This window comes from Strix aluco, chromosome 3 (assembly GCF_031877795.1).
Source record: "Strix aluco isolate bStrAlu1 chromosome 3, bStrAlu1.hap1, whole genome shotgun sequence".
Taxonomy (NCBI): Eukaryota; Metazoa; Chordata; class Aves; order Strigiformes; family Strigidae; genus Strix; species Strix aluco.
In genome coordinates this window covers 48,469,339-48,492,431 of record NC_133933.1, presented here as the reverse complement: position 1 = coordinate 48,492,431, position 23,093 = coordinate 48,469,339, and the positions used below count along the sequence as shown (strand labels likewise).

General features: G+C 34.8%; 1 protein-coding gene across 1 annotated transcript in view; it reads right to left on the bottom strand.

Annotated features, from left to right (window-relative positions):
- Positions 1 to 488: 488 nt before the first annotated feature.
- Positions 489 to 23,093, bottom strand: part of TARBP1 (tRNA guanosine 2 -O-methyltransferase TARBP1) — a 39,454-nt gene continuing 16,849 nt past the window's right edge. Inside the window, exons 13-30 of the mRNA XM_074818454.1 lie at positions 22,965 to 23,062; positions 20,751 to 20,912; positions 18,904 to 19,097; positions 17,954 to 18,209; positions 17,678 to 17,866; positions 14,275 to 14,474; positions 14,067 to 14,138; positions 12,722 to 12,842; positions 11,206 to 11,316; positions 10,521 to 10,670; positions 8,542 to 8,628; positions 7,446 to 7,642; positions 6,455 to 6,536; positions 4,951 to 5,122; positions 4,513 to 4,704; positions 3,423 to 3,547; positions 2,132 to 2,268; positions 489 to 868 (exon numbers count right to left, since the gene is read on the bottom strand). Coding sequence (XP_074674555.1) covers positions 703 to 868; positions 2,132 to 2,268; positions 3,423 to 3,547; positions 4,513 to 4,704; positions 4,951 to 5,122; positions 6,455 to 6,536; positions 7,446 to 7,642; positions 8,542 to 8,628; positions 10,521 to 10,670; positions 11,206 to 11,316; positions 12,722 to 12,842; positions 14,067 to 14,138; positions 14,275 to 14,474; positions 17,678 to 17,866; positions 17,954 to 18,209; positions 18,904 to 19,097; positions 20,751 to 20,912; positions 22,965 to 23,062 — 2,711 coding nt within the window. The 3' untranslated portion in view covers positions 489 to 702. The remainder of the gene's footprint in view (positions 869 to 2,131; positions 2,269 to 3,422; positions 3,548 to 4,512; positions 4,705 to 4,950; positions 5,123 to 6,454; positions 6,537 to 7,445; positions 7,643 to 8,541; positions 8,629 to 10,520; positions 10,671 to 11,205; positions 11,317 to 12,721; positions 12,843 to 14,066; positions 14,139 to 14,274; positions 14,475 to 17,677; positions 17,867 to 17,953; positions 18,210 to 18,903; positions 19,098 to 20,750; positions 20,913 to 22,964; positions 23,063 to 23,093) is intronic.

The following is a 23,093-nucleotide window of genomic DNA, read 5'->3' as shown; positions in this document are numbered from 1 at the left end:
TAATTTACATATTTTGAATATGTTCATTTTTTATAAGCAGTAGGAATTTTTGCAGTAGCAGTAACAGTTTTCAATCAGTATCTCTGCGGGAAGTATGGCATTTATCAATCATGATTCTCACATTATGGCCTTTTACATAATTGAGTGTTTTTGATTATCTTACTGATGCAACTCCATTTAAAGATACAGACTGTTTACAGCAGGGTTAATAAACTTGACTGTGGAAGGCATTTAAACAAAGGGCAGCATTTAATGTAATAATGTAAGTGAATTTACCTTGCAAAAATTTTATAATGTAGTATATCTAGATACAGCATTAAATGCTTTGGCTACAATAAGTTTTGATTGTTATTATAGGAAGGCACCACTTCAATTTTAAGCATGATCATCACAATTGAAGTAACTGCAGTAAAAATCTTATGTTTTGAGGTTGGGATTGTTCACGGTACACTATGCTGTATGTTCTAACAGAAAAATCACACACCACGTGCAATATAAATAGTATTTATTTCAATGCAACAGTTTTATTTAAGGAGGTAAAGTATTAAGGCATTTAAAAGTCTGAACACTACAGAGAACAAAACATGCAAAACTTAAGAATCCTCATTCACCCTGAGTTTGTATCACATCTATTCAGAATTTCATGTTGTAGCACCATAGGAAGTCACCCAACTGTACTATAAGGCACAAAACTCTTGGCAGTTATTTTTGTTGTTTTTGCTTGATCACTTGTTGCCTTGTGTACTCCCAAATCAGCAGAGCTCCACTTACATGAACGTTGAGTGATCGAATAATACCCTGCTGAGGGATTTCCACACAGACATCCAGGTGGTGAATCAGGTTCGCTGGGATTCCTTCATGTTCATTTCTAGTAAAGAAGAAACAGTAACTTGTATCTGAGAAGAGACAGGTGTTCCAGAATGAAGATGCAAAAGTCACAACAGCATCCAAACACCATTTCACAAATGATGCATCTGCCCTTGATATAACTGATGAGGACAAGAAATTTTTTTAAAAGTAGTAACACATTATAAAGAAAACATGGGAGACCTGACTAAGCTTTGATGTAGGAAAACTGTTAGAGCACTTTAATTCACTGGTCCAGCAACAGCTGAACACCCAAAACAAGGACTCCATCTTTGCCTTTATTTTGAAACTATCCATATACAGCAAAATAAACAGCTATAGATTGAATGACCAGGGCATGAAGCTGCTGGCACAGCAGGGAAGCTCAACTGCCCACTTCACATTCAGTGAGGTCTTCATATGAGGGAACATCAAGACTGATAGAAGCCTTGAACTGGAAACGTTTCACCTTTTCAGAACGAGCACACCAGAAGATACCAAAGGTTAATCAGTAATTTAAACTATGCTTTTAACTAGAAGAGAACAAAGTGATTATAAGAACTACATTCTGAAGACAAGGTACATACAAAAAGGTTTGAAAAGCAGGTATTTCTGCCTGCTTTGTCCTAAAAGGATAGGCAGGGCCTTCCTCCTGGTCTCAATGGCCCTGCAGTTCCACTAGCTTTCTGACTTGTAGGCACTTTCCTCTACATTTCTTGAAGCAGCCTCCCCTTTGTCACATCAGGCTTGCCTGATTATAGGAACTGGTTATGGTTTTTCTCTGAAGTCATCCCAGCCTCTGCTTGTACTGCAAAAACTTACTACTTCGTCCTGTGCCTCATCCTTAATATTTAAAGCATCTCCCACTACGTATGCTCCCGTTCTGCTCCAGTCCTCCTCACCAAGTTAAGCAGGGCAAACAACAGGCAGCCCTCCTTGATGAGCTCACCACAGCCTACACATACAGGGCCCCATATTACTAAAGCAAACAGATGGTGTCTTTATCACACCTGCAAAACTGCAATCCATGCTGTTGCTACCTTCACCCATAAAAAGAGGGGTTATAGTGTATGGATAGGTTAAGTACGAGGAAAAGGATCATTCAGGAGTAGATATCAAACCCCCCGCTCCTTAACACAGAGAGCCAAGCTCTGATGTTTTCATAATCACTTCCCATTCTAAATCCACCTTTACCAGTGTGACTTGGTTTTCATACGACTGAACGCTGACTAGTAGAAGAGATGGACTGCAAGAGGTAGATTTACAAAAAAGTCTGTGTTCTTACCCCAGCAATAACAGTGACTTCTCTGGGAAGCAATATTCTGTAAGATCAAAACTTTTAGCTGTCTGCTCCACACCAATAATAGTGTAGCCTTCTGTTTTTTTCTGCTGTAAATAATCAACAAGCTGAAATGGCTTCACCTGTCCATCAGTAGAGAGAAAGATACAAATATTTAAATCTTACCATTTGTAAACGTCTGAAGTTACTGTAAAAATCAATTTACTTGCACAGCTTTTGAGATTAATGACTTTTATCCCCAAAGACTCTGTCCGTATACATAGCTTAACATTTTAAAACCTCTTTAGCAACAGCACAAAAGGTTAAGTAATGCCACAAAAATGCACTCCATGAATACAATGAACAAAGGCTTTTCTATGCTTCTGACAGCTAGAAGCCTTACACCTGAATGTAAAAGAATCAGTCTTGCATAGGGACAAGGTGCATAGCTATTATTTAACCTGGCATTCCTTCCCAGAACAATGCAACAGCCAGTACTGAAGCTGAGTTGCCCTACATGCCTGCATTACAACTTGTGACAGCTTGCAGTGAAGAATTTCTTACTTGTCTTCATCCTACTTTCTAAACTGCTTATCTGTATTAAATGCCAATTTCTTCATCCAACAGAAGCTCCATCATCAGTACACTGCTGTACAGAGATGAGGCACGACAGCACGTGTCCATCAGCATTCTGTTTTAGGCAAAACACACTACAGCTATCTTGTTCTGAAGAAAAATCTTAATAGGCTGAAAATAAACACTGTGGGGAAAAAGAAAAATTTGCACTGATTTTTTCAGATGACTTAAAGCTGATCTTGAAAAACTGATTATTATAAAATATCACAAATTCTACCAAATACTAAACATACAGGTTGAAACTCTCATTTTTATAAGCTAGATAGGTTCTAAAACCTTGGCACAAGTTAGCTTCAGGCAAACTCAAAAATTATCCCCGTGAAGTTACCAAAAGCAATGGACCAAGAAAGATAAATGAAGTGTTGTCTTTTATAAATAAACATTAAATTCCAATGCACCACTATAAAGCAGAGTAAGATGTAACAATGACAGCTCACATAATCAGTTTATCACAGCAATAAAAAAGTATTTTTAAAATTCTTTATGAGGTTGGCCCAAAGTTTATACCAAAATACTCAAGATTAAATCTCAGATAACAGTGCGAGATTCTGTTCAATAAACAATTAATTTTTGCAAGATTAAAAAAAAAACACTGAAATAATTATCTGATGAACTGAAGATGTACAGTATACTTTTTAGCTATTAAAATGTTTCCATTCACCTCAACAAGGGGGAGCCACTGCTCTGCAGAAACACTAAGATGCTGAAACTGCTTATCCTGTATATAATGAAGACTGCCAACAACGAGTGCAGATGCCCCAAATATTTCACTTGTACGACACAAACCTAAGAACAGAAGAAGTGATTTTTGTGTAGAAAATAAACACCAAGCGAGAATATTTTAGCAAGTGAAAAAGGACAAAGAATCTGAAAGAAGTGGTTACTTCAGTCCCCTATTTTTAATCGGTTTCAGGTGCTGCTTCTATTCCTAGACACACCTTGTTCCATATAATTTATCAGAAAAAGAAAACAAAAATTGTAACTTAGCAGAAAGATAAAAATTAGAAAAGCACTATGTCTGACAATGTGCTTCTATATAATAATTGTACACAAAGTAATGGGTTAGTGTACAAGCCTTGGCAGGGATGGACACACACACATATGTGCTTAAGCTTTAAATCCAGTACCTGTTAAATGAAAGGCTTGAGAATGACACATTACAGCATTTCAATGCAGACAGCACCAGCTTGTGGGCTTATTTTTCATTAACAGCCTCACTGCAGTTATTTAAACTGCTGACAAGAGCAAGCACAATGCAATAAAGTATTTGCAGGATTTATTGTATCACAGCTTGCACAACTTTTTGAAAGAGTACTTAATCAGGAACAGGTACTTTCCTGTCCAACAGTCATGATAAACTAGTAGGTCTACAAGATTTGGTTTTAACAGTTCTAGAAAAAATGTAAAAGCAAATTATTTCCTTTAAGTGCCTAAACAGTTGAAAAACTCAGCTGTAACAAAGAATATAGAAACAGTAAGAAACTAAGCATGATTTACAGCAAAGTTGTATTGAACTAATGCATGCTATGTGTAAGTACTTTTTTTTCTTAAAATGTAACTAGAGAAGACCCCTTCTTGTGAAGCAGGTAGTATTTCTTTTGGTTACCAGTTTTTTTCAGGATAATGATCTATTTCTCTGAGCAGTACTTAAATAATTTTCTAATTATCAACATCAGATGAAATTAATTTCTATTATCCAAGTGGGCTCTAAGGTTCAAAATAAAAGTTTAAAAATTTGTGATCCACCTTACCTCCTAAATTGGTAGGCTTATCGATAAGTGAAGCCACCACAATCAGTCTGCTGTTTGATTTACCGAGTTTAGCAGCACGATCCTGAAGTACCATTTCCAGGTCTAAACTAGGAGTACTGTTTTTCCAGGGTATTATCTTTTTCTGAACATCAGTCCATTCTGTCTGGCTATCTGTTTCAGCTGAATTTGCACCTATAAAAACAAGTAGTAGTCATATGGATATGCAAGAGGTAGTGAAACTACTGCTTCAGTAAAGGAGATTATCTAAATGGTAATAGTGCAGACACCACTGGTCATCCACTTATTTTATGGTATATACTCTGCTTACATAGATACAAGTCTACTTCATCTGAAAAACACAGAGATCAGATTGAATACAGATGTATGCAGCTACTACATACAAGTAATTATATTTAATACAGATTAACTATATTTTACCCATGTCTTGCTGAGACCAGTCACTTGGTTTCAGATCACGAAGTTCCGTTCGAGAATGATACCACTGAAATGCTGGTGGAAAAGGAACGTCGGTGAATCTGTCAAATTTAGACAGTGAGATCCATTCATCTTCAGCAAGTTCCGAAAGGCGGGGAAGAGTGTAAAATATTGTCTGCAGGGTAACACAGTGTTATTAGCAGAGCACCACTAAAGCAAAACAGATCAAACTACCAGAGATTAATTTATTATCGCACATGTCTTATCTAGCATTCCATGATTTTAATACTTGTTTTTCTTGGTACTTGATAAATAAATCTCTCAATATTCATCACTTTAATATAGTGCTATCCCAAACTTTCGTAAGCCTAGTCTCTTTCTCCCTCTGATTAGACCTTTTTTAAGGACTGCACTGATTACTGTTCTGAAATTCTAGAATACCAAAGAATTAATGCTCTGCTTCTCAGCACAGAGGTCTTGTGAAAGTGTTTTACATGTAACACTAAAGAGCTTTCAGACGCTCTCACGAACTTTTAGTAAAGAATGTGGATTGATTTAACGTCAAAAGGAGCATAGTCAAAAGCATTAAAATCTAGTGATAAAATCCAACTCAGTACTACCCATACAGCTAACCACAATTTATCAAGGAGGAACAAACACATGCCCCAAGGGAAAGGCTGAATAAGATGAAGAGTTTAAAGCCCAGACATTTTGTTTATCTCAATGCACCCTCAAGATGAAGGTGAAGATGCACCTTGAATACATTTAAATACTTAGCAAGTATTAGCCTTAGTTTGTTGGGGTTTTTTTCTCTTGTTCAGGATTGTTACTTCTGAATTTTACTAAGTGGTATCTATCATATTTAAGTGTTCACAAAAATATTTCACAGAACATCAGTTAAAGAAAAAAATTCCTTCTCTGAAAGGTGGCACTGTTTGTGCCAGAACACATGTACCCTTTCTCATATTTATCTTGTATTTTCTTGCTTAGTTCCTCTCTCTTTTTTATTTGCACCCTTATTTTTGCCTTTCTTCACTCAGTGTTTATTCAGCTGTTAGTTAAGTTACAGCAAAAAGGATAGCTGAAAAATATGCTCTAGAAGTTATAAATCTGTATCCCATTCACATCAAACAACAATTTAGTTAAGCAACCTCAAGTTACTTGTAAGAACAGGAGATGTCTCAAAAATCCTAACAAACTACACACGATTAAGTAGATGTTCTTATTAGCCATGCATATAAAACCTGAATAACTCCCACACAGATGGGCACATTCACTACACAAATCTCCTCCTAATTGACCTAGGTTTTCAACACAGTAGTTAATTAGAGAATTAAGCTGCAATCTTAGTCTAAAATCCATCACAATTTAGATGAAGTAATTTTTCAGAGTTTTAAATGAATAATAGTTCATCATTATTCATCCTACATTAGAACATACAAAGAAAGATGAAAATATAGTTGTAAAACTACAGAAATACAATGATCAGCAACAGTCTCGGATTTACCTCTAAATTATAATCCTCAAGTGGATGAAATGTTGCAAAGAAGAAGTGATCTTGGATTCGCTGCCAGTTCCTTCTAGCATTCCTGCAATTGCAGAAAGTAATGCAAGATGCACAAAAAAGGCAACGTACTGTTTTTGTTTTTTTTTTAAATTGTCAAATTGGAATAAGGCAACCTGATTGTATTTACAAGAAAGAGTATCTAGGCCTCTGAAGGAAACTGAATACTAGCCTGTGGTTCAGTGACAACTTTTAGCTGTCAATAAAAAAAAAGGCAGACTCCTCTCTCTCCTGCTTTGTTCTATCCCATGTCTTGAAAGGCCAACTTGGATGATTTCATAGCAACACTGATCAGGGAAATGAATACTAAGGTTCTCAAAAAAAAAAAAAAAAGCCTGTCAGCAGCAGTCCCAAGTTTGTTGGCTGACAACAGTCAGAAATTCTAAGTAATTTTAATTAACTCCTAAAACCAGCTAAAAAAACAAACACACATAGTACAAAATTTAACTGATTTGTTTTATTTCCAAGTCAATAAGCAAAAAATCCATTTCTGTAAAGCTCATTTAATAATCACGTAAAAGTAATTTCCCTATCCATTTTTCTCCCACAGAAGTTTTTTCAAATATTAACACCGAAAACATTTTGGATTTTTATATTTGAGAATTTACTCGCATCAGGTAGTTTGGAAAAATGAATTTTACTGCCTCAAAACCCAACAGGTAAGAAAATTAAGTACTCCTGACTGTCTTTTTTTACCCCACCTCTAAATTATGAGCACTGTTCAAACATGCCTTGATTTTTTCCTCTTGCGCTTTCAGACTGTAACACTACACTGAATTATCACTTCATTTTCTTTGCTGATAATTAGATTTCAACTTCCAAGTTTTGGTTTCTTTTTGAACAGAGTTGAAACACCCATAAAGCCCCACAAAAATTATCAACTGCTATTAGAAAATTAGACTTGCTGCAAATGGCTCAGAAGAGTGTTACTAACCCTGTGCCGTGCATGTTTTCCACTTGTTGAAGGCTAGATTCAATAACTGGTGTCAGAGCTTCAAATTCTTCCACATGTAACATTCTACACATACCCCAAATTTTTTTAAGGGCGACTAATGCATAAAGTCGAACACTGAAATTATGATTGAAACACCACTGTAGAACAACTATGAGGGCTTTCTTCAAAGCTGGCTTCTAAAAAAAAATGAAGATAAAGAAGTTTCTTTCATTTAAGTCTTAACATATCGTTCAGAAGTAGAAAAGTAAGAGTGGCCCAAGAAACAGTGGCTTCCTCAAAAAATAGACTTTCAGAAAGTCCAAAGCTTTAACAGTACGTATATGTGCAAATACAGGCTTCAGAACATGGTCCTGATTTCCTTTCTTCCTTTTCACTAGGGCACTACAGCCCCACTTGCGTTTTGAAAATGTGTTAATTTGCTTTAAAAATTATTATTCTGCATACACAGAAACCTCTATTTACTACCACTTATAAAGCTGACTTTTTTAGCACTTAGAAAGCTGATCTTGCAAATGTATGCAAACACTAAAAAATATCAGCAAATGCCTGGATTGCTACAGATATGAAGTAGTTGATTTAATGTAATATCTGACTGTATTCCATCCTCTATTTTAAAGTTCAATTTAAAAAATTGAGAATTTCAAATAAAGAATTATAAATGTAATATGGACTAGCTACTGCCAAAGTACTCCATATTTAAAGGTTATTATTCCACAGAAAGATCACCTTCTTCCAGGTTATCTCTGCCCAATTTCATTCAGATTAAACAAGAGCAGCAAGGAAAAGAAACCCAGGTGCATCCACATGTTCAGTTAAAACTGGAGTAGCTATTCTAGAAAAAACTCACAGGTAATCAGGCCCTATGTATCCAGAACATATGCCATTTAGCTAATTTTCATTAATTCAGCATGTTACAGAGGTGACAGGAAGAGTTAGTGTTTTCCATAACCTTTTCGATACCTTAGTAGGAAGTGTATTAAAAAGTTTTGCAAACAGACTACAAAAATGGGTTTTATTGTAGAAATCCATATACAGTGCAAGTGAATAAAGAATGAACACTTTTAGTCAAACTTACTTTCTCTGAGGTATTTTGAAGAACGATGTCAAAGTGTGATAATACTGATAAAAAGGTGCAGATGCTTGTTTTAAGCTTTTCTTCATCCTAAAGCAAAAGAGAATGTAACAAGAAATATGCATCTAAAACATTTTTATACCCTAGAAGTTTTCACACCACGTTCTGCAGATGCAATAGTATCAATACAAACCTCTATGTGTTTCCACAGCAAAATTTGCTAACACACCAAGTTCATACTAAGATTTCACTTTTCCTAGCATGTTATTTGCTTTTTACTAACATATCGATCAGAACAAAGTATACAGCAGTGTAAACGAGCTAAAATTCAACCCAAATTCTCTGCATTCTCTCCCCACCCCTGAAAAACCCTACACCCAGTAAAAACCTTGGGGATTCTTTACAGTGCTCTCACTTTTCCATGTCATCACAAACATGGGTATCAGAAGCAGAATGAACAGCCTGGCATCAGCTCAACACATTCTGTACTGGAAGAAATGAGTTTCCACACTTCTGTTCACCACTTCTGTTTACAGATACAGCTCCTATTCAATCATTCTGCCACAGCATTACACTGGGTGCTCAAGTTCATCTTATTTTTGAGTAAGATCCTGAAAATCCTTTTCAGAGTCAATGTTTTCCAGGATAGCCTCTGAAAATACAATCTGCATTCCTTTTTCATAAATCTACATGTTTTCTGCTTGTTCTGTTTGTTTGAATGGGCCCACTGTGATTCAGTACATTTGTTATCAGCATGAGATCGCTTTGATCCAATAGATTATCATCTACTAAGATGACAGCAATTCCAACTACCTGAGCTCTTGGAAGGAACTCTGAAATAGGAAAAGGCTACATCCCTTACAGCACTTTTCAACTGTTCAGAGAGGCAAGACAAGGTATCTTTATTCACTTAAGAAGTATAAATGGTAAACCAAGAGAAAATTTTTTCCCCTGTGCAGAAAAAAAAAAAACCAACCACAAAAAACCCCACAAAAGTCCGCAAAACCACAGCATGCATCACTAGCAAGCAAAGTTGTCTCAGAGCACTATTAAAAGCCTGCCTGGTTTGGGGCAAAAAATCTATGTATACAGTTTTCCAATTTTTTTATTTAATTTTAATTCTTGTCCTACTGTTTGGCTTTTAAAAATGCTACAGTAGCAACTAGACTATTTGATAAACAAGAAGTCATCTACATTTAACTACTATGAGTGGTGAGCTTCAGCAGAGGCACCACTGCAAGTAATGTAGTAATGTCTTCCTATACACTGAGGAGAGGCAACTATGTACGTTTTCTACTCAGCCCAAACGTACAATGCTTGTAAGTTCAAGGATATCAGTACACACAATTACTATTTTTACAGGTCAGCTCTTACAGGTAATTACTTAAAGAAGAATCCAAGACAAAAATGAAATGCTAGTAAGTCACTTCTCAGCCAACCCTTTCATAACTTTTGGGTACCATAATTCAAACGCTGCCTCCAGTTTTGGAACCACATTACAGAACTCCACTACGAGAGAAGTCATGTATTAAAAGCTGCAAACCAAATGTGTGTTACACAAGTCACGTTCCCACTGACAAACAAGATGCAGATGACAAAAGCTGTGTGTTGAAGCCACAGGTGACTTTGTGGTATGTTCCCAAACTCAGAATCTAGGGCATCCATGTGTTCCCGATGGCTCTTACATTGGCAACTGCAGAGAGTACTCTGACCCACTATGCCAGCTCTACCCTGCCCAGAATAGTACATTATAAATGGAAATCTCTCAACCGGAGGAATTCACTTGTCTTCAGATACTTCTATATCACAAATTTCTAAATGTCTCAGGCTATAGTTCAGACTCACTTCCAAGTTAAATTGGCTCAACAACCTACTTGCTTCTAAAGGAAAACTGGAATACACAGAAAATGAGGTATGGAAAGACAAACTGTACCCTCTTTGTTCAAATAACTCTTCAAGTGAATGCCAAAGTTCTTACTTACATAGCAAAAGCAATCCCAGAATTTATTAAGGAATTGGGGGTATTTATGTAGACTCAAGATAACAATCCATTCTATAAAGTATTTCACAGATGCCTGATTGTTACCAAATCCAGCCTGAAAAACTTTGTCAAGGCTTCCACACAAAAAATTCTGAGAAAACAAAATCAAATAATCATTTAGTATATTATTTCTGTGAAGAAAAAAATTCTAAGTAAAAGAACATTCTCAGCTTTATGATACTAGAAATATTTTTAATATTCAAATGAAAACATTTTAGAACCATCTAATTTCCATATTATACTTTTCAAATATTTTATTATGAAGAAGCATTAGATGAAACAAATTTCTCAATCTTCTGAGCGTTTATAAAATAGCAACATTTTTACTAAATGAAAAGCTTTAAATCAGATAGTCAGTACAGAGTCTTAGCTAGCTTTAATAGGAACAATCTAGTCTCCTCTAATTCACAAATCCAAGAACCAGTTTTCAGTGACCTCTAGAAATGTATCACAAATCTGTGACTTCAGCCTGAAAGAATGAAACTACACAAAACTTCTACATCAGCCACAGAGATTACATGCCTTTCATACACTGCTGTAGTTTAACATATGCAGTTTGCATGACACCAAATTATTCTTGAAAGCAGGTATCTATTTATTTAAAAATACATAGTGAAGAGCAATACCTGGTTAAGCTTCGGAAGAAGAACTAAAAGTGTCTGCCATACCCGGTTTTTAATTCTATGCTGTAAAGAGTTTGCATAATAGCGTGTTCTAGATCTGGATACCAGTTCATCCTAAAAGCAGATCAAAAGGTTTATTACCTATTCTTCCTTTAAAATTGAATACATGGAAATATACTTTACTGTACTGAGAAAGCAGTATCTACTGCCCAGCTAGTATCAGCATTAAATATAGAGTTAGGAAAAAATATATTAATTTCATTTATTTAGAATTAAATTTTGAAGCTTGTCCATGAGAAGATGAGTAAGTAGAAAAAAAAATACAATTCCACTTAGTATTTTTACTTATGAGCACAAAAAATGTTAGGCATTAAGACTCTTCAAACAGCAGAAAGTTGAAGAATTTACAGCATCTACTGTATGCGAACAATTAAAATAGTACTACATAAAATGGAGCAGGAAGACTCAAGCTGTCATTTAGTTATATAAGAACTAATGATCCTGAAGAGATAAGTATATAAATGAAAACATTTCTACTTCAGTGTTTAGTTTTATACTTTCAAAAACCAGGTTTAGTCATGCTATCAATAAGATCAGCTTGTAACCACAGCTCTAATTGATATAGAAATTGATATTCTGCAGCAAGATGTTTTATGTGAAAGAAAATAGATTAAATAAATGAAGCTTGAAATTCATGTTGCCATATAGCTTAGATTCTTTTCCCTATGTATGCTGTTTTGGCCTTCAAAATACATGGCACTCAAAACTATTTCCTTAACTTTTAAAAAATAAAATAATTTGGTGATCCAAGTTAATATTTAATATTAAAATGCAAATACGCTTTATTTTTACATGTTTAAGCTTCATATTTAAGCAAGTAAGGAAATCACTTTTAAAGCTCACTTTTCACACTTGGTCCATCTGACAACACAAATATTATCCATTTTTCTCCAGTAGTTAATTGACAGGAGTGAAGGACCACCCATTTCTTGTTCTTCAGACAAAAGCAGAATTCTGTAGTACCAGAATGCATGAGTGATGTCTTAATAGCAGCTGCAGTAGTTTAGCAGTGACTTTACACTACTACCAATACATAAGCAGATAAGATATAAATGAAAATCAGACCCCAACTTTCTCCATTAATTCTATTTATAAAGGTCTTCTAAGGGGAAAATAGCACTCTCAATTCAAAGGGTAGTCAGTCTGCAATTGTTAAAGTGAAATGCGGTGCTTCAAAATGCAGCCTAAAGGAAGATTCTTAATGGAACAATTATTACAATTTGGATTATGTTCCGTGAAGTCAGAAAATCCACTAAAAAAGAGAGAAATAAACCCGAACGACATTTTTTACTATGTTGGTTTGGCTGAACTGACTGACTTCTGTCTCATAACCAAAAAACTAGGCAAATCCAGACAGGCTATACAAACAACTGTAAATACATTCTGTCAACTGTAAATACTTTGCATTTTAGTAATTGTACTAACATTACATTTTTATACCATGAGAAATGAAATTTACTTTATCAAGTAGTTTGATGAAAATGTCTTCCATAAATGTCTTATGCAAGATATTTGATCCATCCAGCAAGCACAGAAATTTAATAGCACAAACCCGAACGTAGTGATCATCTCGATTTGCACTGTAAAATATTAATTAAAAAACAAAAATCAAATTCTACTTGTTCAGACATAAATATAATTCCTGAATTTTAAAAAAAGCACCAAACATCATCTTGAACATACAGCCATCAAGGTGTCTGTAGTGAGACAATATGCAAATACCCAGAACCAGAATTTTATGAAGTCTGTTCATCATTGCTGATAAAGAAAAGTAGTGAGTTCCAGATAACCTGCCTCTGCTTCTATCTACAGGTCTTCAATAGCATCTAAGTGCTTAAAATAATTTCCTACAGAAACAGCTGTATCATAAAAAGTTTTTGAAGTTCTGTGCCCATACACTGTAATCTTAGAACAACTAATTTATGCTTACAGTTTTGGTCAAATGTTCTAGTCCAAAACAATGCTTGATTTCTATTAGTTACGCGGGGAAACCTGGATTAATTAATACCATGAGCAGAATTAATGACATTACAGGTAACAAAGCCTGATGTGTGACTTCAGCCTGAAAGAATGAAACTACTCAAAACTTCTACATCAGCCACAGAGATTACATGCCTTTTATACCCTGCATAGTTGCAGACTGCCACAACCAGACATTTAAAAAACAAGTAGCTTTTGGGAGCAAATACAGGAATAGTGAACTTTGGCAGCAGATTTTTTTTTTTTTTTTAAAAGCTCAGGTTTTATCTGCTACTAACAATTCTCCAAACACTATGTTAGAACTGTTTCTCTGACTTTCTTCCACTGAGTAAAGGTGGGAGTAAAACTACAAGAAAAGTTCAATAATCCAGTAGCCAGTGTCTCTTTCAAAAACTGGAGGCTGAGCCTATTGCCAGTACGCAAGCTAAAAAGACCCATAACCAATGTTAGAAAGCCAAGCTCCAACTCTGCCCTACAACGATAAGGTACATAACAGTTCTGCATCCTAAAAAGTATTACTTTTATGAAGTAAAACAATAAGGAAGTAGTTATTTCAGTTCCATCTGAGTTAACAAGTGGGATATATCTTCCTGAAAATACTTAGTATTTTTCTACATTTTGTATTTGAATCATGAATATAATGATATTCCTTTTACCAATATTTTAAAAGGTTATGAATATACTCCTTATGGGTCCCTTCCAACTCAAGATATTCTATGGTAAGAAGCCGACTTCAAAACCACCATCTTTCCTATTGTAGCATCAATCATAATGAAGACACAATTCACACCAAATATTGTAAGATGTATCCTCAAAATCATTACCTTTCTGTAACAACATTTGCTGCACATTTTTCTCCAAGATTTTCTATGAAGGCATGCACATCCTGAATAAGTCTTCACAGATGAAATAAGACAAAGCAAGAAAATTAGCAGAATAGCACACAAAAACAGTTTTCAACAGTTATCTCAGTTTAAAAGAAAACAAAGCACACAATTATAACAAATATAATCACAAAGATTTTTTTTGTACCTTTGATCTCTCCTAAATACAGTTCCAAAGACACAAGCCTCAGTGATAAGTTCACAATAATTTCCAGCATTTAAGAAAGTATTAGACAAGGCACTTCTCTCATCAACAGTGGAAAATATCCAAGATCGACAACAATGACTAAGGACTACATTGAAGACTCCAGTCTTTGTAGTGGACATATCTATGAGCTTGAAAATTATCTGAAAAGAAAAAGAAATAACAGACTGGAAATCTAGTTTTCAGAAGTGCTAGAATTATTAGAATAATATTGCAGTGATATCTATTTTATCAAGTCTGATCATCTTCTGCATCCTATCTCTGCTCAGGTTAATGCTGTCTTCAACCCATTTACAATTCCCTGATTATAAGGGCTGGTGAATGGCCCAGTACATGCTTATGTTAACAAAAGCTAGAACTGACCTTTGCTTAAACAAATACAACACCAGATGCTTCACCTGAATCTCCTGATAACTGGAAAAAAATGCACCTGGGCTTACTTCATGAGTACAAACCTGGTGTTTTTAAATCGTTCCTTATCGATTTAGGAAAAAAAAAAAATAAACATTAAACAAAATTTCTTCCACAGGGTAGCCATATCACTAATCCCCTTCTTTAATGAGGTTTACATTCATGTTGAAGTTCGTATCTGAGTTAGTGGAAATATGTCTTTGTACCATTTACATTTTGTTGGATGACATTTAAGATATATGAAACCGCTATCTAGAACTTCTCCAAAAGTAGAAAAATAAAACAAAACAAGAAAAATGGCCCCAAAATTTTCCTTTCTTAGTCTCTTCATTAGGCTAAGTGCAAGAGTAAACTTCAGTTACAAACTAAATTTTTTGTAAGAAATTGCAAGCATTTGGGAGAGGACAGGGAGATTCAGAATGAACAGGTGGGGTTTTTATAAATTCCTCTTTAAACAACATCAGTTAGCGCTGTCCATGAGAATGGTTTTCCAGAAAGTGTGACAGCTCTAACAAGACAAAGCTTCTTCTCTTCCCCGGTCTGAAATGATACGTTTGATAATGTGACAATTCTTTGACAGTAACTCCATTTTTATAGAGAAAGTTGTTCTGAATTGGTAAGGATTAAAGTATCAAGTAGCTCATGAAGAGCTTAAATAAAAATATTGAGGTGTGCTCTGAAGAAACACCTTTCTGAAAAAAAAAACGAACACCCTAGAAATATTTGGTCTTTTTACAAAGAATTCAAACTTTTCTTTTAGTACAAAGACAGGCATTGTAACTTTCCTAATAATTCCAAAATTGAACTATTGTGTTTCATCTGTAAGGAAGCAGCATGATGTGCATTTCTCAATCTTGGAATGTTGTTCAATTGTTTCATTAACATAGTAAGAGTCCAGCACACACAAAAGAAATTTAAGTTCTAGCACAACAAACATTTGAATAATCGCAAAGGAAAAGGAAAAGTGCAGCAGAAGAAATGAAGCCTAAGAACACAGTGCTCTGAGCACCTCTGCGGAAGCCCTTCTGGATTTTACCATAGCAATATTCCCTTTTTTGGCTCAAAAATACCCCTTTGTTCCATCCCTCTAACTATTATTAAAAAGACAGAGTACACTGTGGTAGACAAAATTAAAATTATGCTTCTGTGACAAATCAGTATCAGGTGGTTTCATTTTTTCTTTAGCTTAAACTATATAGCCATTGCATAAGGGGTCAGTGGCAACAGAGACTGACGAGGAGTGGGATAAGAATATATGTAAGCAGGCACTTGCTTGGGAACTTTTATCTTCATTTTCTTATGAGGGGGCAGAAGGTGGCTTGACCAGATGCCCTTTGTTGAGTATAGGAGACCTTCATTAGCTCCTTGATGCCTGCTGTCATGGTATGTCCCACTGCAGACAATGGGACAGCTGTCACACAGACTCATTACTCAACATTGGCAAAATACACCTTACATAATACTTAAAATACTAACAATGAAGTTAAGACAGTAATTATAAGAATTTAAACAAATTTTAAGATCAAAGAAAAAGTTTATCAGTTACTACAACACTGAGCATACAATTATCCATTATAGATACCCATTAAAAGAAAAAGCTAACCGATTCCTAGAGCTGAAGAGGTATTTTACCATCTTTGCACATGTATCTTATTCTGGCTTGGGTCCACATAAAGACTACAAATGCAAAGTGTTATCTACTGTTTAAAATAGATGACAGTAACTTAATTTGAAGCAAATTTTCAGAAAGAACAAAGAAAATAAATGGGAATATATTTTAAGATACTTAAAGCTAATATGGAGATATCACAGCAGCTTTACATGGCTAGGAATTGTCCATTTTTCTATATTAAAAACCATTTTGAAGTGTCTGGGCTGAAAATACAGCTGAGCCATTTGCTATTATTTACAGTTATGAGTGTGACACCTGGACAGAGCTACTTACGGTGACTTTAAAGCAAAACTGCAACCCCTCCCAGTATGATTTTTGAGTAAGTGCAAAGCAGCCCATGAGACCATAAGTCTAAGCATACATATATACTTGTAATTAATATATAATGTATTACTACTCTGGTAAAAGTCTTGCTGTCATTGTGGACTGTTCTGCACAAACATTTAATGACGCTCAGAGGGGAAAAAAGAAAAACCCAAGTAAGATTATTTAGAAAAGAAATAGTAAACAACTTTTCAGTGTATAAAGCCAAGATGAAACAAAATCCCAGTACCCAGTACTGAATACAGTTCTAGTGATCTAAAATGAAAAAAGAACACCATGACATATGCAAGAACTTTTGGAGTACAGGAAGCTGCCTACATCTTACAAAAAAAGAGTAAAAACTAATTTTTTCTCTTCGTAACTATGGAGGCAACTCCACCATGCAGTATTATATTAAACACTAAGGTAACTATAATTATGTTTTCTACACCTGGACCCTGAGAGACAAAAAAGCCTCTGACGAAGCAATTAAAGTTGGCTTACTCAATAGTATCTACAGAAGTTTTGAATGGTTCTAACTTTTCATTTAAGAAAGTATTTTCATAAAGACTAAACTGTTAGAAAAAGGCATAATTTTTCCAGAATATTAATAGTTTGTGACAGTTCAGGTGGCAAATCCTGAACAAGATATTCAAGAAGAAGTAGTACATAATGTAAAAATAAAATACCAAAAAAACCCATTTCACTGTATGCAGAAGATACTGAACAGTCTAAAAATCAAAGAAACAGTACTTTTAATTTTCTGTGTTACAAGAACAAACAATTCATTTGTTTATCTTCGATCTAATTCTCAGATCTTTTGTCTTATCACTCTCAAACTAGTACCTTTTTGAAAATGAAAAATTCACAATAACTGAAAGGAAAATAAAAAGTAAAATGCATTTTTAGATCTAAATAAAATTTATGTTCTCTTCCCAAAAAAGAATGCTTAAAACTGACCTCTTTTATTTTGGCATATGCTTGACCCTTTGCACTTGCAGCAACAGCTAGAACCTCACTGTCAAAAAGGAACTGAACAAAAGCTTTTAGATTGGACCAAAATATTAACTGTGTGTTGCTCAAAGAAGATATAATTTTCCAAGCCAAATCAAATGCTTCTATGCAGAGAGACTCCGATGAGTCCAGAAGCTGAAAATAAAGAGAAGAACAAAGTGTTACATTTGACAAAAAACACTCCCAAAACTATTAATATCATGCAGTTGTTTTATCTTTTACCTTGGGAACAAGGACCTTCATGCAGTCAAACACAGGTAAAACTTGGTCTGAAGGAAGAATAGTTAGGGCTTCTAATGCAGATTGTAGAATTTTTCTAGACCTTTCAACTGTAGATAATGACATTTCTGAAGTTTCTTCATACTCTTGAGCCAGTGTTGGAAACGAATTTAAAATGAAACGAAGGCAAATCCACTGGTCATGAATATAACGTGCAACAATTTTCCCCCATCCTTGAGATGTTGCTTCTTCGCCTGAGCTGTAAGAAGAATATTATTCTTAATATATATTGTATTAATTTATCCTGCACATTCCTACTCCACCAGGAATATCTTAACTGTACAAACTCACTATACTTCTTCAAGATGTTAAAATTTTATACAGGTTCAAGGGGAGACTGGACAAGTCCATGGAAGAGAAATTGACAAATAAAAGCTTTTTAAACAGAGAAAAATCAGTTCTGGGCTCAAGTAGTCTCTTTAGTCATAAATATCTGGGAGAGTATTCAGTGGAAACATCACTATATGCTGGCTGCCTTTTTTTGTTACTCAAATATTTGTCTTTTGGCCCTCAGGCTTGCTCTGGGCTTCCCTTCCCCAAGTAAATAATTTCCATATAAACTTGCTTGCATACATTCTATGGCTTTGTGCAGTGTATATATATTTAAGCTGGCATAAGAATAAGCAATGTTCAAAGCTAGCTCTGGCTTCACAGCACTAGAGGACTGAGCAAAATAACATTTGCTCTCATCAATTACAGCTGCTTTAATGTTCCAAAACCTGAATGTTAAGATAAAAGAGCAACTGAATTAATAATTTGTGTTCAGAATTCTTCATTTTTATCTTAGCAAAAAGTTATCAAAGAAAAGAACAGGAAATGCCAGCATCTTAATCACTGCTCCACACTAATCGAATTTATTCTGGAGAATTACTGAAGCTATAGCATAGACTTACCTACTATTTTCTTCAATATAAGATGGCTTCTTTAATACTTCATTGAATTGAGAAAAGGAAATAAATCTCTTCAGAGCATCCACAGAAGGCAGAGATTCAAGGCACACTTCAGGTTTCCGATCCATTATCTCACAAACTGCTGTAAGTGAAGCCATGCTAGCTACCTTTTTAATTTGTTCTTTAAGCTTCGGCTCCTAATTAAAACCAAATCATACATGAACAAACATGCACTGACTTCTTCAATACAATCAAATAATCTACTGAACATTCAATAATCCTCCTATTTGTATTACCTCAGACATCATAAGGTAGCAACTCTGCAACCTTCTACTTCCTTATTTTCCTACCCTATGCATAACACAGCTCTGCTTGGCTGGGTCAGTGCAATCAATCACAAGCTGCAAGCATTGAAAAAAGTATAAATCTTACAGATTCAGGCACGTGAATTAAGTGTAGGCACCTAGCTGAACTATGATGTAACACTTCTATTTTGCCAGGTAGTAGTTTATATATATTGCTGAATAGCAATTTGTGAAAAGATGCGGGTGCATGCAGTCAGAAAACCAGTGCAACAAGATAGCGGAAATTCAGAATACCACATGCTAACTGCTCCAAGAGGCTACGAGGTCACTACAGCTACTATGATTATTTTGTGTGATAAATGCATATATTCAAAGAGGCATGAAAGAAAAAGTCTCAACAAAAAAAGTCAGTAAGTATATAGTTCCCCAATAGTATTAAAAGCTCAATGTTATTCAAATATCTTCAAGTTACTTTCACCTGCCGAGAGCACAGAAGAGATTTTTCTCATCTGTAACTAGACAGCATTTTTTCTTCTTAAATTGAAGATGTACTATACATGTAATTGAAGAAATCATTATGACAATGTAATTTCACTGAATTCAAAGTAAGTTGGTAGAAGCCCCCAGCGAACGCTGTTTGAATCAGAAAGTGTTTACTTTGAAACAACTGGAATAAGCACATAATTCACACAACCAAAGGAAAAAAAATTAAGTCTTGCTCTTCGTTTCCTTAGAAAAAGTAAACCTAGCAAATCAAATACTTACATTCTTTTGTACTTACAATCTTGTGTAATGTGTTATTAACTGTTCTTGATCAACAATTCAATCCAGAATCAATATACCCAGAATATATCAAAGATTATATTGCCCAACAAATCTTAATTTAAATGTCCTCCTGTTATAGAAGTTCTGAATGTTTCTTTACCTTTTGAAAATATATCTATTTCAGATACACTAGCTTAACACATACAACTATGGGACAATGAACATAAACTGTATGAAAAAGCCAAAGCAATGCTGCGTTCTGGACTTTCTTTTTCTCTGTATGTTCCAGCTTGGAAATTCAACAGATCATTAATACAAAAAACATTTTCATTTAACAGTAACTTCCTTGGCAAGATTGGTTTGTATTTGAGGAAGAAAGCTTTTGAGTACACACAGTCCATTATTACAACTCAAGTTTTACTTTAGCTATGTAGACTTCTGAAAAATATAAGAAAACAGGAGTACCAAAAATCTTAGCTACAAATATTTTACATTAACGTTACACTGCCAACTAAAGACACATATGCATTAGGGAATATATACACATACATATTTACACAAAACCTTTTTATCATTTTATATTACATACAGTTATATTAATATGTATAATAAAATGTATTTATCAAATACTTGTACATTAAGTTATATTTATCATATGTTTATATAATTATTTATATATCTAAATATTATATAAGCATTACAAATAAAATATTTATTTTCATTAATATTTACTGGTTTATTTTATATTAATATTTACTCTTGTAAGTAATGTTAAATTACCTCTTCACAATTTCTCTCCTGAAGATTACGAATAGAGGCATTTGTCAGGGATGAAATGAAATTCTGGATAGATGGTACTTTCTTCCAGCTGACTTGCAAGCACAAATTCACCATCTCCGGAATTAAAGCTAAGTATAGATCACAACGATCCAGATCACCAACCTAAAAATGAGGAAACAAAGGTAAACTGAAGCATTAAAAGGAGGAAACTTAAAAGAAAGAAAAGTAATAACAACACTAGCAGAAGGAAAACGGCAGCAGTCATTGCAGTTGAACAACCTTTAATTTTGGGTTGTGTTTTGGTTTTGGTTTGGGGGTTTTTTAAATTATTTTTTAAATCTTTTCAATTTACAGCTTCTTTTAGTTTTAGGGTTCTGGAGTATGCCTTAGAAGAGACAGTGTGAAATTCTTAAAGAAATCTCTACTTCTTTTAATTGGTAAGTTCACTGAACTTCGCTTTCTGGGCCCAAAGGAATGCCATGTAAAAACATCTGAGCTAGCCTGAGATCAGAAGCAGTGTTCAAAGCCAACTCAGTTATCCGATCATAGCACAGCACTGCACCCTGTACATATACAACGGTGTGCATTGCACTTCTTCCCCAGCTACACTTTACCTCATGGTTGTATCTTGCTTGTTTTACTGCTTTTTATTCTCCTCTTGTATTTGCAACTTCTTTTCACATATCATAAAACACATGTCCATATAAAGCCATGCACTCAAGGAACCGTGTGAATAAACAACTTTTTCTTCTTTAGTTTTGAGAGAAAATATACCTTTGAGTTTCCACTGACTTTCAGATGCCATTCTCCTGATCCAACTCTAACCTTTGTTTTGATTCAGGACCACTTTTCATATCAATCTTCCATCACACTCACATCTTGGGGACTGTTCACCATCAGATTTATTTTCTTTGCATTTCCCCTGTAATGTGTACTTTCCATACTGTTTCTGAGAAAGTCCCCAAGAACCCCATGCTTCTCTCCAAGTTTCCACCCTTGCAGAAACACATTCTTTCCTTTCCCCACCAACTAACAGACGTGTTTCACTATCCCAAACACAAGAAGCAAATCTGATTTCTGTTCAGTATCATTTCTGCACAGTTGTCCATGTACTTTTCTCCCTGAAGCCTAAACTGGTTTTCTTTTCTAAACTCACTATTCATTAAATAATTCTAAGAACGCCACTTTACGTTTTGTCTATCGCCCTGTTAGAGTCACGTCTTCCTTTCCAATCTTTCTGGTCTTCTCCTTTTTTCCCAACAGTCTATCCACGCCATCTACTGAATTAACTATTTTAAGCTGATATCTTCTCTTTAAATCTCTGTTTTGATTTTCTGCCTTTTATGATACAAAATTAAAGGTGACAGAATTGAAAGAATTGTGAAGATCTTACAACTTTGCACTTTCTCTTACTCCACGCCCTTTTCTTGGAACTTCTAATTTATTTGTACCTTGCTTTCAAAGTTCCTACTTCACATTTCATTGAGCTTTTGAGAATTAGCCTCCTTTTTAGCTTCCACCAATCCCACTTTCTCAAATCTGTTTTCTTCCAAGAATAACACCATTCTCCTCATCAACACTAAATTCTAATTGCTCTTTCTCCATCTGGAAACATCTGTAAATGTTTTGCTTTACATGTCTTGTGTCTTTTTATTTATCCATGACTTGAAAGCTCTTTAGAGAAGGAAACACGTACCTTCTCTCTCTCTCTCAAAAGTACTGCAGTTCTTTGATACATTCAACAGGGTATTTGTAAAGAACCTCTACCATCAAGTCACTTTGCTTAAAAAGTCACAGGTTTCTTTGTGGTATGAACTTAAACACTGGCCACAGCAACGAGCAAACAGAGGAAGATAGTCAATAAAGATGTTAATGAAGCCGAGTACTAAAAGTCTCCAAATACCTTATGTCCACAACTGTACTAGTAGAGACAATACAGTATGATGTGATACTCATGATTTCTTACTATACAATCTCTTTAGATTTGGGAAGACACAAGCAATGTGGACTACAGACACTAAACACGACTTGTCAAGACACCTTTTTTTTTTTTCCTGTATTTTTACTGTGTCCATTCACAAAAAGTTAACAGAAGTGTTTTTATGCAAATTGACCTTCTAGGTGTTCAAAGATTTGATATGAAAATTAGAAACACTGGTAAAGCAACCTGAAAAGCAAAACCACACCGAAGTATGTCTCATAATAATTACTTACAGTGCTTAATTCATTTGCAGTAAGTCGTCGGAGAACAAATTCAAGAATACTCTCCACTGGTATCATGAGAGATTTCCAGATAAAAAACAAAACCCTATCTGCGAGAAGAGAAAAAAAATAATGTATTAA